This window comes from Triticum urartu, chromosome 4, assembly GCF_003073215.2.
Source record: "Triticum urartu cultivar G1812 chromosome 4, Tu2.1, whole genome shotgun sequence".
Taxonomy (NCBI): domain Eukaryota; kingdom Viridiplantae; phylum Streptophyta; class Magnoliopsida; order Poales; family Poaceae; genus Triticum; species Triticum urartu.
Window position 1 is genome coordinate 88,809,415 of NC_053025.1, and position 16,829 is coordinate 88,826,243.

At 47.4% G+C, this 16,829-nt stretch overlaps 1 protein-coding gene across 1 annotated transcript; it reads left to right on the plus strand.

The window, feature by feature from the left end:
• Positions 1-13,571: 13,571 nt before the first annotated feature.
• On the plus strand, positions 13,572-14,518 carry LOC125553604 (dirigent protein 1-like). The gene has a single exon (XM_048717365.1). It carries the CDS (start codon positions 13,628-13,630, stop codon positions 14,210-14,212), a length of 585 nt encoding a protein of 194 aa, XP_048573322.1. The 5' UTR covers positions 13,572-13,627; the 3' UTR covers positions 14,213-14,518.
• The last annotated feature ends 2,311 nt before the right edge of the window (positions 14,519-16,829 follow it).

Here is a 16,829-nt window from a genome sequence, read left to right on the forward strand (position 1 = left end):
TGTGCCAGATACATGGCACCCCCGAAAAGCCGGCCAATCACACCAAGAGGGATTGTTGGGTGTTCAAGCAGGCAGGCAAGTTAAACGCCGAAAATGAAGACAAGGGGCTGCATAGTGATGACGAAGAGGAGCCCCGGCCGCCGAACAACAGTGGACAGAAGGGTTTTCCCCCACAAGTGCGGACGGTGAACATGATATACGCAACCCACGTCCCCAAAAGGGAGCGGAAGCGCACGTTAAGGGACGTATACGCGGTAGAGCCAGTCGCCCCAAAGTTCAACCCATGGTCTTCCTGCCCGATCACCTTTGATCGAAGGGACCATCCCACTAGCATCCGTCATGGCGGATTCGCTGCATTGGTTCTAGACCCAATTATTGACGGATTTCATCTCACTAGAGTCCTCATGGACGGCGGCAGCAGCCTGAACCTGCTTTACCAGGATACAGTGCGGAAAATGGGCATAGATCCCTCGAGGATTAAGCCCACCAAAACGACCTTTAAAGGCGTAATACCAGGTGTAGAGGCCAACTGTACAGGCTCAGTCACACTCGAAGTGGTCTTCGAATCCCCGGATAATTTCCGAAGCGAAGAGTTAATCTTCGACATAGTCCCGTTTCGCAGTGGTTATCACGCACTGCTCGGGCGAACCGCATTCGCTAAATTCAATGCGGTACCGCACTACGCATACCTTAAGCTCAAAATGCCAGGCCCTCGAGGAGTAATTATGGTCAATGGAAACACCGAACGCTCCCTCCGAACGGAGGAGCACACGGCGGCCCTTGCAGCGGAAGTACAAAGCAGCCTCTCCAGGAAGTTCTCCAGTCCGGCCACTAAACGACTGGACACCGTCAAGCGCGCCCGAAGTAACCTACAACAAGACCACCTGGCACGATCCGAGCAGGCGTAGCAAGGCGGCCCCGACCCCAACCCTCGCAAAAAGGCGACGCCAGTACTTCGCGTACATAACTATGCTCTAGAGATACCATGGGTACAGGGGGAGCGGCACCATCACGGCACACCGAAAACATGGCTTAAACCGTACCAGGGGCTGCCGATTTTTTTAATTTTCTCTTACTTTCAGGACTCCATCCTTCGGAAGGCCTGTCCGTCAATTCAATTGCCGCACAAACGATGCAAGAACTAGGGAAGCATACAAGCCACGCCGCATTACGGAACTCCCAGGTGGTCTCTATCATGAGCAGTATACCTGTTTCGCATACTATTCCGCAGCCTGCCCCTGGAGCAGCCATATTAAATAGTCCAACTTTTTGTTTATCGCATTACTTGTATCGTTCTGCCTTGATTGCAGCCATCTTTAATAAACAATGCATAGCTTTTGTCTATTTTTGCATTACCTTTTTATAAATATATGTTCCTTAACGACATGTTGCACCCGCACAATTTGGTATGGCCAAAATACGCCAGGGGCTTTAGTACCCCTCAATATGGTGTGAAAAGTCCGAACACTTTCACAAGTGCGGCACCCTGAACTTATAGCATTATATGCATCGGCTCCGAATCATGTCTTGGGTCAATAGTTGGGTTTGCCCGGCTCCTATGTTTTGGTGCCTTACGTTCCGCTATATCGGCTAAGGTAGCACTAGGAGAACCACTGCGATTGTGCCCCAGTTGAGCTGGGCCGAGCACCTCAGTGGAGAAAGCTAAAACTGACTGTCATGATGAGGCGAGAGTTGGTCGCTGTTCGAGAGGTTTTTTCGAGTCCCTAACGACTTATGCCGCTTCGAGCGAGGAGTCGGCTCTGTCCGGCCAAGGCGTGGATAGCGCCCCAAACTCGGTCTTCCGAATACTAGGGGCTTCGCCGAAATTTAAAATTATAGAATTCTATAGCTAAGTGAGAGTGTTCACGCATTATAGTCCAATTGCCTTGTTCGTTGGGCTGATCGCCTCCCTCGAAGGACTCAAACATGGGAAAAAGAGCGCTCAGGTTTATCCCCGAACACCCCAGCACTAGCGGCATGGGGGAAGAAGCCGGCGACTTGCCATCTCTCAGAATTGATAAACAACCGCACAGAAGGTAATATTTTAAATTCAAACAACATTGCTAAGCGCATATGAACAAGTTTTCAGCGCACAGGACAAAAACGAGCGAGTTTTACTCAAAAATTACATCCCTAGAACATTCATCCGCCACAAGGCGGGCACCCTTCAGAACATCCTTATAGTAATTTTCGGGCTTGCGATGATCTTTCCCCGGTGGTGGCCCGTCCTTCACAAGCTTCTCAGCATCCAGCTTGCCCCAGTGCACCTTAGCACGGGCAAGGGCCCTACGGGCACCTTCAATGTAGACGGAGCGCTTGATGACTTCGAGCCTTGGACAGGCCTCCACCAGCTGCCGCACCAGCCCGAAATAGCTCCCAAGCAGAGCCTCTCTAGGCCACAGCCGAACTAGGAGGCCCTTCATGGCCTGTTCGGCCGCCTTGTGGAGCTCGACCAGTTGCTTCAGCTGGTCGCTCAGAGGCACGGGGTGTCCGGCCTCAGCATACTGAGACCAGAACACCTTCTCTATCGAGCTGCCCTCCTCAGGTCGATAGAATGCAGTGGCATCGGACACACTCCGGGGAAGATCTGCGAACGCTCCTGGAGAGCTCCGGATTCGGGTAAGTAACAAGTAACTCACGTTTATATGTTTGCTTTGCATAGAGAATGCCTTACCCGCCGCTATCTTCTTCACCTCATCCAACTCCTGGAGGGTCTTCTGGGATTCGGCCTTGGCAGACTTGGCACTTTCAATAGCCGCCGCGAGCTCGGCCGCTCGCGTCTTCGAGTCAAGCTCCAAACTCTCATGCTTCTTCATGAGAACCTGGAGCTCTTGCTGGACCTTGCCAACCTCGGCCTCATACTTCTCCCGCTCGGTGCGCTCCGCGGCCGCACTCTTCTCGGCCTCGAGCAGCGCTTGCTTCAGGGTCACCACCTCAGGCGTGGCCCCTACAATAGCCATGTTAATCCTGTCATTTTTCACAATTGCACATTTTTTATACATATTCAAACAAGGTATTTCTTACCTTCCTTCTCCTCGAGCCGCTTCTTGGCACGCCCGAGCTCTTGCTCGGACTTCTCGAGGCTCTGCTTCAGCGTGTCCACTTCCGCAGTCAGTGCGGCGGACGCCAGCAGAGAAGCCTGCATACGCATATTGACTCCTTTTGTTAGACTCCTGCGACTTCTTTGATCCTCTATTCGGCTTTTCTTCCCGAATGCCCAACAAAGCATCAGGGGCTACTGTCTATGCGATAATATCATTTACACATTCTTTACTTACCTCAAAGCCTGTCAAAAGGCTAGTACAAGCTTCAGTCATAATAGTGCGGACTGAACCTTCTGGACCACCACACTCATAATAGTGCGGTGCTCCTCGTCGATGGAGGCGTCTTGGAGCGCCTCCAACATATTTTCCGGCGGCTCCGGTTGGACGGGGGCCACCGGCACGGTGGACTTGCTCCTCTTGGAAGGAGGTCCCCTGCCGAACTCTGGAACCTTTGAAGGTTCCGGAGCGGTGTCCGGCCTAGAACCGGACTTGGAGCCCTGGGGGGTTTCATCCCCTTTACTCCTGGATTCCGGGAGGTCGCCTTGCGGCGCCTCCAGGACCACCTCCTCCCTTCTTGGTACCTATTGAGAAAACACTTCGGTGTCGTCCGCAGGGCGGGGGGAGGAAGCCGTCGGAAGCGAGTTCACATTCGACGAGTCCAGCGAGCCGCTCGATGACGCGTCGAGCCGGTCCTTGGGTGGGCTGCATAAACATATTCGACATAAGGGAAAGCTGTGCAATAAACGAATACTATGAATTACTCCGGTGTCCGGATACTCACGATTTCACCAGGGGCTTGGCCTTGGGCTGCCACTCCTCTCCGCCGTCGTCGGCATTGGTGGAGCAGTCCGGAGAAAGGGTTTTCCCCTTCTTGGACCCTCCGGCCTCCCCCGAGAGGGCGGCCTTCCTTTTCTTCTCTCCTCCCGCTGGAGGGGGAGAGGTTTCTTCTTCCTCCTCGTCTTCACGAGAGGAATGCGCTTCAGAACCGTCGGGTGATGAATCCGACACCTCCTGGCGCCGAGCACTCTTTCGAGTCCCCGTGGCCCTTTTCGCGACCTTCTTCTCCGGCACCACATAAGGTGCCGGAACCAGCTGTTCGCCAAGCGAGCGTCCACTGGGCCTTCGGGCAAAGGAGCCGGACAGTTGATCTGTCCGGACGTCACCTGCCAATCCTGTCAAAGGTAAGGGAGCTTAGATCCCGCATGGAGTCAAACTATGAAAAACTAATATCCTGTAGAAGGAAAAAATAGCTTACCACGTGAGCGTGATGCCGCGTACTGAATCCGCGATCCTCGGAAGCGGATGCGGGGGACTCGGCACCCTTGAAAAGCACCCTCCAGGCATCTTCGTACGTCGTGTCGAAGAGCCTGCTCAAAGTTTGGTGCCACGCCGGGTCGAACTCCCACAGATTGATATCCCATTGTTGACACGGGAGGATCAGGCGGATGAGCATCACCTGGACTACATTGACAAGTTTGAGCTTCTTGTCCACCAGGGTTTGGATGCATGTTTGGAGTCCGGTCAGCTCTCCCTTTTTACCCCATGACAGGCCAGTCTCCTTCCAGGAGGTGAGCCGTGTATGGGGTCCGGATCAAAACTCGGGGGCTGCAACCCATGCGGGGTCGCATGGCTCGGTGATATAAAACCACCACGATTGCCACCCCTTCAGGGTCTCCACAAAGGAGCCCTCGAGCCATAGGACGTTGGCCATCTTGCCCACCATGGCGCCTCCGCACTCTGCCTGGCTGCCGCGCACTACCTTCGGCTTGACGTTGAAATTCTTGAGCCATAGGCCGAAATGGGGGCGGATGCGGAGGAAAGCCTCGCACACGACGATAAACACCGAGATGTTGAGGACGAAGTTCAGGGCCAGATCGTGGAAATCCAGGCCGTAGTAGAACATGAGCCCCCGGAAAAATGGATGCAGAGGGAAGCCCAGTCCGCGGAGGAAATGGGGGAGGAATACCACCCTATCATGGGGCCTAGGGGTGGGGATGAGCTGCCCCTTTTCGGGAAGCCGGTGCGCGATGTCGTTAGACAGGTATCCGGCCTTCCTCAGCTTTTTGATGTGTCCCTCCGTGACGGAGGAGACCATCCACTTGCCTCCCGCTCCGGACATGACTGGAGAAGGTTGAGGTGGGAGTGCGGACTTGGGCGCTGGAGCTCGAGTGCGCAAGAATGGATAGGCAAAGGAGGAAGAAGGCGTAGGTGAAAAGGTGGATCCTTATCCCCTTATATGGGTGGACGCAACTACGTGTCCCCACCAGCCTGGTAAAACTCGCTTATCTCCAAGCGCCGTAATCAATGGCGTGGTTGGGTTACCCACGCCCGTATTGATGAGAATCCCGGAATAAGGGGACACGATCTCTGCTTTGACAAGACGTGCCAAGGAAACTGCCTCGCATGACGCGCTGAGGTGGGATAATGAAACAACTCGGATAAAGGCTTGATCATGGTGTGTCACACTACGGAATACGTCAGCAGATTAGATTTGTGTAAATATTATTCTCTCTATGGCAATATGTGGAAACTTATTTTGCAGAGCCAGACACTATCTTAGTGTTCAAAATCTTCTATGAAGTACTTGGAGGAGGAACCCGCCTTGCAATGCCGAAGACAATTTGCGCGCCGGACTCGTCGTCATTGAAGCCTGGTTCAGGGGCTACTGAGGGAGTCCTGGATTAGGGGGTGTTCGGATAGCCGGACTATACCTTCAGCCGGACTCCTGGACTATGAAGATACAAGATTGAAGACTCCGTCCCGTGTCCGGAAGGGACTTTCCTTGGCGTGGAAGGCAAGCTTGGCGATACGGATATTCAGATCTCCTACCATTGTAACCGACTTTGTGTAACCCTAACCCTCTCCGGTGTCTATATAAACCGGAGGGTTTTAGTCCGTAGGACAACATAGACAACAACAATCATACCATAGGCTAGCTTCTAGGGTTTAGCCTCTCTGATCTCGTGGTAGATCTACTCTTGTACTACCCATATCATCAATATTAATCAAGCAGGACGTAGGGTTTTACCTCCATCGAGAGGGCCCGAACCTAGGTAAAACTTCGTGTCCCTTGCCTCATGTTACCATCCGGCCTAGACGCATAGTTCGGGACCCCCTACCCGAGATCCGCCGGTTTTGACACCGACACGCCTCTTGACCATATCACATCACAACATGCCCTGCAAAAACAAGTTAGACGTCCTCTACTTTGTTGTTGCAAGTTTTATGTGGTTGCTACGGGCTTAGCAAGAACCGTTCTTACCTACGCATCAAAAACCACAACACGGTATAGTGATTGCTTTTTGATCTTCAAAAAGAACCATGTTCATTAAATCCGACTCAACTAAAGTTGGAGAAACAGACACCCACTAGCCACCTGTGTGCGAAGCACGTTGGTAGAACCAGTCTCGTGTAAGTGTACGCGTAATGTCGGTCTGAGCCGCTTCATCCAACAATACCGCTGAATCAAAAATCAACTAGTGAAGGCAAGCAATATGTATATACCCACGTCCACAACTCCTTTGTGTTCTACTCGTGCATATAACCTCTACGCATAGACCTATCTTTGATGCCACTGTTGGGGAACGCAGTAATTTCCAAAAAATTCTTACGCACACGCAAGATCCATCTAGGTGATGCATAGCAACGAGAGGGGAGAGTGTTCTCCAAGTACCCACGTAGACCGTAAGTAGAAGCGTTATACAACACGGTTGATGTAGTCGTACGTCTTCATGATCTGACCAATCCTAGCACCGAAGATACGGCACCTCCATGATCTGCACACGTTCAGCTCGTTGACGTCCCACGAACTCTAGATCCAGCTGAATGTCGAGGGAGAGCTTCGTCAGCACGACGGCGTGATGACGGTGATGATGAAGTTACCGACGCAGGGCTTCACCTAAGCTCTACAATGATATGACCAAGGTGGAAATCTGTGGAGGGGGGCACCGCACACGGCTAAACAATCAATGTGTGTGTTCTAGGGTTCCCCCCTCCCCACGTATATAAAGGAGGGAGGGGGAAGCCGGCCGACCCTCTCTAGGCGCGCCAAGGGGGAGGAGTCCTCCTCCTAGTAGGAGTAGGACTCCCCCTTTCCTAGTCCCACTAAGAATAGAAGGAAGAGGGACAAGGAGAAAGGAAAGGGGCCCCCTCACCCAATTCGGATTGGGCTTGGGGGGCGCCCCCTCCTAGGCTGCTTTCTCTTCGCTCTCACTAAGGCCCATTAAGACCCATACACTCCCCGGGGGGTTCCGGTAACCCCCCGGTACTCCGGTAAATGCCCGAACTCACCCGGAACCATTTCGATGTCCAAACATAGCCTTCCAATATATCGATCTTTATGTCTCGGCAATTCTGAGACTCCTCGTCATGTCCGTGATCATATCCGGGACTCCTAACAAACTTCGGTACCTCAAAACACATAAACTTATAATACTGATCGTCATCGAATGTTAAGCGTGCGGACCATATGGGTTCGAGAACTATGTAGACATGACCGAGACTCATCTCCGGTCAATAACCAATAGCGAAAGTTGGATGCTCATATTGGTTCCTACATATTGTACGAAGATCTTTATCGGTCAAACCGCATAACAATATACGTTGTTCCCTTTGTCATCGGTATGTTACTTGCCCGAGATTCGATCGTCAGTATCTCAATACCTAGTTCAATCTCATTGTCGGCAAGTCTCTTTACTTGTTCCGTAATGCAACATCCCGTAACTAACTCATTAGTCACATTGCTTGCAAGGCTTATAGTGATGTGCATTACCGAGAGGGCCCAGAGATACCTCTCCGACAATCGGAGTGACAAATCCTAATCTCGATCTATGCCAACTCAACAAACACCATCGGAGACACCTGTAGAGCATCTTTATAGTCACCCAGTTACGTTGTGACGTTTGATAGCACACTAAGTGTTCCTCCGGTATTCGGGAGTTGCATAATCTCATAGTCATAGGAACATGTATAAGTTATGGAGAAAGCAATAGCAGTAAACTAAACGATCAAAGTGCTATGCTAACAGATGGGTCAAGTCAATCACATCATTCTCTAATGATATGATCCCGTTTATCAAATGACAACTATTTGTCCATGGCTAGGAAACTTAACCATCTTTGATTAACGAGCTAGTCAAATAGAGGCATGGTGGTGACACTCAGTTTGTCTATATATTCACACATGTACTAATTTTTCCGGTTAATACAATTCTAGCATGAATAATAAACATTTATCATGATATAAGGAAATATAAATAACAACTTTATTATTGCCTCTAGGGCATATTTCCTTCAGGTTTAAGCTTCTGTCACTCTCGCAGCCCATCGTCTAATTGATACTCCACAAAGCATTCCCTTAGGCCCAAATATGGTGAAGTGTCATGTAGTCGACGTTCACATGACACCACTAAGGGAATCACAACATACATACTATCAAAATATCGAACACATATCAAGTTCACATGATTACTTGCAACATGATTTCTCCTGTGACCTCAAGAACAAAAGTAACTACTCACAAATGATAAACATGCTCATGATCATAGGAGTATTAAATAGCATATTGGATCTGAACATATAATCTTCCACCAAATAAACCATATAGTAATCAACTACAAGATGTAATCAACACTAATAGTCACCCACAAGCACCAATCTATAGTTCCGGTAACAAGATTGAACACAAGAGATGAACTAGGGTTTGTGAGGAGATGGTGATGTTGAAGATGTTGATGGAGATTGCCCTCCCTAAGATGGGAGAGTTGTTGGTGATGATGATGACGATGATTTCAACCTCCGGGAGGGAAGTTCCCCCGGCGGAATCGCTCCGTCGGAGGGAAAAAGTGCTCCTGCCCAAATTCCGCCTCGAGGCGGCGGCGCTCTGTCCCGAAAGTCCTCACCTTATTTTTTTTTCTAGGTCAAAATGACTTATATACCAGCAGATGGGCACCGGAGGTGGGCCGAGGAGACCACAACCCACCAGGGCGCGCCTGGGCTCCCTGGCGCGCCCAGGGTGGTTGTGCCCACCTGGTGGGCCCCCTCTGATACTTATTGGTTCCAATGTTCCTCATATATTCCATAAAAAATCCTCGTGAAGTTTCAGCTCATTTGGAGTTGTGCAGAATAGGTAGCCTGACGTAGCTTTTTCAGGTCCTGATTTCCAGCCGCCGGAATTCTCCCTCTTGGTGTATACCTTGCATATTATAAGAGAAAAGGCATTAGAATTACTCCAAAAAGCTTTATTATGGATAAAAACATCATAAATAACAGTAAGAAAACATGATGCAAAATTGACATATCATTGCTCCTGCAGCGGGTCTTGCACCTAGCTGTGCTTCCAGGACGTAATTCTTGTGTGCAGCAATGAGGATAATCCTCAAGTTACGGACCCAATCCGTGTAGTTTCTACCATCATCTTTCAACATAGCTTTCTCTAAGAACGCATTAAAATTCAAGGGAACGGTAGCACGGGCCATTGATCTACAACAACATAGATATGCAAAAACTATCAGGAGTAAGTTCATGATAAGTTAAAGTTCAATTAATCATATTACTAAAGAACTCCCACTTAGATAGACATCCCTCTAGTCATCTAAATGATCGCGTGATCCATATCAACTAAACCATGTCCGATCATCACGTGAGATGGAGTAGTTTTCAATGGTGAACATCTCTATGTTGATCATATCTACTATATGATTCACGTTCAACCTTTAGGTCTCAGTGTTCCGAGGCCATATCTGCATATGCTAGGCTCGTCAAGTTTAACCCGAGTATTCTGCACGTGCAAAACTGGCTTGCACCCGTTGTATGTGAACGTAGAGCTTATCACACCCGATCATCATGTGGTGTCTCGGCACGACGAACTATCGCAACGGTGCATACTCAGGGAAAACACTTGTACCTTGAAATTTAGTGAGGCATCATCTTATAATGCTATCGTCGTACTAAGCAAAATAAGATGCATAAAAGATAAACATAACATGCAATCAAAATATGTGACATGATATGGCCATCATCATCTTGTGCCTTTGATCTCCATCTCCAAAGCACCGTCATGATCTCCATCGTCACCGGCTTGACACCTTGATCTCCATCGTAGCGTCATTGTCATCTCGCCAACTATTGCTTCGACGACTATCGCTACCGCTTAGTGATAAAGTAAAGCAATTATATGGTGATTGCATTTCATACAATAAAGCGACAACCATAAGGCTCCTGCCAGTTGCCGATAACTTTTACAAAACATTATCATCTCATGCAACAATTTATATATCATCACGTCTTGACCATATCACATTACAACATGCCCTGCAAAAACAAGTTAGATGTCCTCTACATTGTTGTTGCAAGTTTTACGTGGCTGCTACGGGCTTCTAGCAAGAACCGTTCTTACCTACGCATCAAAACCACAATGATTTTTCGTCAAATGTGTTGTTTTAACCTTCAACAAGGACTGGCCGTAGTCAAACTCGATTCAACTAAAGTTGGAGAAACAGACACCCGCCAGCCACCTGTGTGCAAAGCACGGCGGTAGAACCAGTCTCATGAACGTGGTCATGTAATGTTGGTCCGGGCCGCTTCATCCAACAATACCGCCGAATCAAAGTAAGACATTGGTGGTAAGCAGTATGACTATTATCGCCCACAACTCTTTGTGTTCTACTCGTGTATATCATCTACCCATAGACCTGGCTCGGATGCCACTGTTGGGGAACGTAGTATGCAATTTCAAAAAAATCCTACGTTCACGCAAGATCTATCTAGGAGATGCATAGCAACGAGAGGGGGAGAGTGTGTCCACGTACCCTCGTAGACCGAAAGCGTAAGCGTTAGGTTAACGCGGTTGCTGTAGTCAAACGTCTTCACGATCCAACCGATCCAAGTACCGAACATATGGCACCTCCGTGTTCAGCACACGTTCAGCTCGATGACGTCCCTCGAACTCTTGATCCAGCAGAGGGTCGAGGGAGAGTTCTGTCAGCACGACGGCGTGGTGATGGTGATGGTGATGTAATCCACGCAGGGCTTCGCCTAAGAACTATGACGCTATGACTGGAGGAATAAACTGTGGAGGGGGGCACCGCACACGGCTAAGAGAACAATTGGTGTGCCTTTGGGGTGCCCCCCGCCCCCATATAAAGGATGGGAGGAGGAGGAGGCCAACCAGGGGGCGCGCGCCATGGGAGGGAGTCCTACTAGGAGTAGGATTCGCCCCCCCCCCCCATTTTCATTTCTTCCACCAAAGGGAAAAGGAAGGAGAGGGACAGGGAAAGGGGGCCGCGCCCCCATCTCCTTGTCCTATTCGGACTCACTAGGAGCGGGGAGCACGCCACCCCCCCCCTGCGGGTTTCCCTCTCTCTCCCTTAGGCCCATGTAGGCCCAGCACTTCCCGGGGGGTTCCGGTAACCCCTCGGTACTCCGGAAAAATACTCGAATCACTTGGAACCATTCCGATGCCCGAATACTACCTTCCAATATATGAATCTTTACCTCTCGACCATTTCGAGACTCCTCGTCATGTCCGTGATCTCATCCGGGACTCCGAACAAACTTCGGTCACTAAAGCACATAACTCATAATACAAATCGTCATCAAACGTTAAGCGTGTGAACCCTACGGGTTCGAGAACTATGTAGACATGACCGAGACACATTCCCGGTCAATAACCAATAGCGGAACCTGGATGCTCATATTGGTTCCTACATATTCTACGAAGATCTTTATCGGTCAAACCGCATAACAACATATGTCATTCCCTTTGTCATCGGTATGTTACTTGCTTGAGATTCGATCGTCAGTATCATCATACCTAGTTCAATCTCATTACCAGCAAGTCTCTTTACTCGTTTCGTAATGCAACATTCCGCAACTAACTCATTAGTCACATTGCTTGCAAGGCTTATAGTGATGTCATTACCGAGAGGGCCCAGAGATACCTCTCCGATACAGAGAGTGACAAATCCTAATCTTGATCTATGCCAACCCAACAAACACCTTCGGAGACACATGTAGAGCATCTTTATAATCACCATGTTACGTTGTGACGTTTGATAGCACACAAGGTGTTCCTCTGGTATTCGGGAGTTGCATAATCTCATAGTCGGAGGAATATGTATAAGTCATGAAGAAAGCAATAGCAATAAAACTAAACGATCATAATGCTAAGATAACGGATGGGTCTTGTCCATCACATCATTCTCTAATGATGTGATCCCGTTCATCAAATGACAACACTTGGGCCGGCCCAACTAGCTCCATTTCAGTTTTGGAACCTTCCCAGACCGTTTTCTTTATGTTCTTTCTTTTTGTTTTATCTAACCTTTTCATTTTCATTTTTATTTTTTTCTTATTTATTCATTTATTTACTTTCTTTCTTTTGCAATTTGCGAAAATCTTTCAAATTCGTGATTGTTTTTTTAAATTATGAACATTTTCAAATTTGTGATCATTTTTTTGGAATTTTGAACATTCTTTGAAATTGTGAACATTTTTCAATTTTGCAAATATTTATTAAAAATTCATGATTTTTTTTAAAACAAGAACATTTTCTTGGAATTGTGAAGATTTTTTTAAACACATGAACGTTGTTTTGAATCAGTGAAGATTTTTTTAAATCAACGAAGAATTTTAAAATTTGGGAATAAATTTATAAGTTCACGAACATTTTTTTGTTTTGATTAATATTGTTTGAAATGCATGAGTATTTTTTGAATTCATCAACATATTTTAAAGCATTGTTTTAAAAAATGGAAACATTTTTTGAATTGTTGTGAAATATTTTTTTAATATGCGAACATTTTTTTCAAGATCATGAACATTATTTGATTTCCTGATAATTTTTATTAAGACTAAGAACATTTTTTGAATATTGGAACGTTTTACAAAACCACAAACTTCTTTGGAATCCGCAAACATTTTATGATTTCCTGATTTTTTTTAAATCATGAATTGTTTAAATTCATGAGATCTTACGATTTTTTGAACCATTTTTTCAAAATTCTTATTTTTTGGAATTTGGAACTTTTTTGGAATGGGAACTTATTTTTAAGTCAAATAAATGAAAATAAGACAAAAGGCAAGAAAAAAGAAAATGAAAAAACAGGGGCCATTCCGCGCCCGCACATGAGCTGACCCAAAAGGGCGTGCGGGGGAGCCAGGGGTGCGCGTGCATCTCGCATTTTCATGGCACGCACTGCGTTGAATAGAAGGTCCCACATATAAGAGACGAGACACATGCTTGAGGAATTCGTTTTGTTTCGAGCGTACTGTTACTTGTGCACGGAATGGACTGCTTTCCTAACATGAAAAAACACACCGAGACACGGATACTATCACGCCGTGTGATTTGGACTCGACTCTTTCTCTCTCTCTCATGTTTTCAACTTTTTCTCAAAAGAAATATAGAAAATGGTACTAGTAATCTAAACATCTTGTATTCCTTTCCAGAGGGAGTAATTCCTAACTCCAACTTAGACTGACCAGTATAAATACCGGGGCACGCGGAGTGCAAACTGCATCCTACTCTCCTAGTTCTAGAGCTTTGGTATCTAGCAGGAATCGTGGTTATAGTTTACACATAGTATGCCCGTAGCCAGGCATACATACATGGACTGTGGCAAGCTCATGGCCTTTCCACTCCTCTGCTCTGCCGTCCTCCTCGGCACCGCCGCAACCTACAACACCGGCGGGGGCGTGGCTTCCTCCACCACTCACCTCCACTTCTACATGGACGATTTCTACACCGGCCCGAACCCCACAGCCTTGCGCGTCGTGTCCGGCCGCTCCCTCTCGCCCGACAACGGCACGGCGACGTCGCCGCGGCAGTTCGGCGACATAGTGGCGCTGAACGACCCGCTGACAGAGGGCCCCGACAGGGGCAGCGCGCGGGTGGGCACGGCGCAGGGGTTCGCCGTGCGGGTGTCGGAGGGCGGCGTGGTGTCGGACCTTAACCTGCACCTGTTCCTGGAGGCCGGCGAGTACAGCGGCAGCTCCGTGGTGGTGAATGGCCGCGTCGACCTGGACTCGGCGACGCGCGAGTCAGTGGTCGTCGGCGGCACCGGACGGTTCCGTTTCGCGCGAGGTTACATGCTCTCCCGGGATTACGAATACGACCTCGCCAATGGCGGCGTGGTCGAGCTCGACGTCTACGTGCAAGTGCAAGACTAGAAGCGGACACACGCGCTCGCTCGCATTTGTGCCTGCTGCATGTTCGCGATTCAAAAATCTGCACGTACAGTTTCGCAAAATAAAATAAAATAAAACTGTAATAATCTGCACGTAAATGGGACGCGATCCGTTTCATGTGTGTATGTGCGTCCCTTAAACTTTTACATAGACACCAAATAAATGGTATAGACGTGTTTACACGAATTCGTGGCGTACACATGTATGTATCCTTTTTTTTAGAACTACACATGTCTGTGTCTATTTCATGGAAACTTTACGGGCCGCCTATTGAATTGAAAAAATAAATTGATTTTAGTCGAATTTCTCTGGACCTAATAAGCCGAGGACGTTGCGGCTGATTGCGGTGTCACTGACACAAGGAGGAAGAGGTTGCCTGGTTCGAGTGGGAGGCTTTTTCGATTTGGTGTCGCTCCGATTAGATGGAGGCGAGCATGAGCCGGCATCACCAGTGAGAGCGATCTAGCACCTCGCGAAAGCATCGACGAGTGGTGTTACTGTCGAAGGGGAGGAAGCATGCATTAGGAAGAGTAAGAACAATAATAAGGATGAAGAGTAACAACCATTGAATTTTAATCCAAGGACTTAGAGGGGGGGAGGGGGAGGGCTGGCGGCCCCAAAGTTTATGCATTCATCAGGAGGGTCGAATGGCATGACTACCATCAGGGAATCTTATCCATTTAGCCGCATACACATGCCATCAGGCTTTCATTATGTTTAACAAACATCAAACTCTGTGTAACTTGATGGATTTTGTCTGCGGGTACGCGTAAGATTAGGTTTTTTATGGTAGAACCAATCCATCAGGGTTTAAGTCATAGACTTGGCACTAGTGCTCATATTTTTCAGAACTTATTTCAGTCTTTCCGACGATATTTGTTCAGTGGGAGAAGACGTATCCGTCAACTATGAGGCGTCTGTGGTGCCTTGGTCAATCTCAAATGTTGTGCTAGCTCAGTATTTGAGAGATACTCATAAGGATAGGGTCTACGTGCGTTTGTACATAGGGTGAGTGTATGTGAATATCTGTGACTGTACCATAAAAAAATTGTTTCGAGAAGGGCCGGTAAGCACCTAGTCACCGCAAGGGCATTGGAACTCCCGCTGCTCTTATTGCTTGGACAATCTGGAAGCACCGCAACGCTTGAGTTTCTTATGGAGCCACGCACCATCGCATATCCGCATGATCCACACTATACATGAGGAAGCTCACACCTGGGCGAAAATGGGTGCTCGAGGGCTTAGTAACATCAGTCATGTGACCTAAACCTTTTGTATCTCTGGGCTGAGCACCCCCCCCCCTCTCTTTGCTTATTGCATTCTCATTAACGCCTTCTAGTGTACGATGCACGAGGAGCACCACATGTAACTTCTACCCCTCTATCAATGAAGATACGGACTATGCGTATTCACGAAAAAAAGAGTCAGTAAGTACCATAAAAGTTCAAACGGTTACAAGATATATACAATATTAGACTTGTGTTGAAGATCATGTCATTTGTTAATAGGCATCAAATATTAGTCTTCCACATGATATCTCATCATCGAAAACACGAAGGTTCAAACGAATCAGATGTGACATTTAAATAGATGGTTATAGATATGTGTCAATCAAAGTTTTGATCGAGAGAGAGGATAAACTTTCATGCTTGCTATACACAACGGATGTGCTGGGAAGACCTGAACTCAAAGAGAAGGAAATTTAACTCATATACACGTGCTGAACTTTCTCCTTTTTCGGGAAAAGAAATAAACTTTTCATTCAGTAAAGCTAGTTTTCTCCATATTTGGAAATGAGTCACAATCTTTGCAAGTTTTCACCTGAAACTACAAGATATTGTTTTTTTTCTTTCATGCATTCACATGGTCACCTAATGTAAACAAATTCTCTTGATCCTTGATAGAATGTAACTCCCTTTATTGATGTGACTTGACTAGCTCGATAGAAAAAAAAATCTCCTTCATGGTTCATGCATTACATCTAACAGCAACATCGCATGGCTTTTATTCATTGATCGTATCTAGCAAGTTCTCTCGCATAGAGATTAAGTGGAATGCGACAGATAGTATTCAGCTGAAACTAGAAGATACATGTTTTGTCATGCATTCGTGGTCGTTAGCGTAAACAAATTCTCTTGATTCTTGATAGGATGTAACTCCCTCCATTGGTGTGACTTGACCAGCTCGATAGGAAAATTTCTCCTTCATGCTGCATCGCATCAGTCAGGAACATCACATGACTTTTATTCGTTGATTGTAGCTAACAAGTTCTCTCACATGGAGGTTAAATGAAACGTGACATATAGTTTTAACCTGAAACTGGAAAATACATTTTTTTTCCCATGCATTCGTGCTGATTAGCATACACAAATTCTCTTGATCCTTGATAGGATGTAACTCCATTCATTGGTGCGACATGCCAGCTCGATAGGAAAATTTCTTCTTCAAGATTCATGCATTACATCTATCAGGAACATCACATGGCTTTTATTCATTTGATCATAGCCAGCGAGTTCTCTCACATAATAGAAGCTAAGTGGAAAGTGATAGATATAGTTGGTCACATATATTTCTTTCCATACATGTCTATCCCCCCCCC

Bases quoted from the DNA above. Each gene is read 5' to 3' on its own strand.
- LOC125553604 (XM_048717365.1), top strand. From the start codon at position 13,628: ATGCCCGTAGCCAGGCATACATACATGGACTGTGGCAAGCTCATGGCC.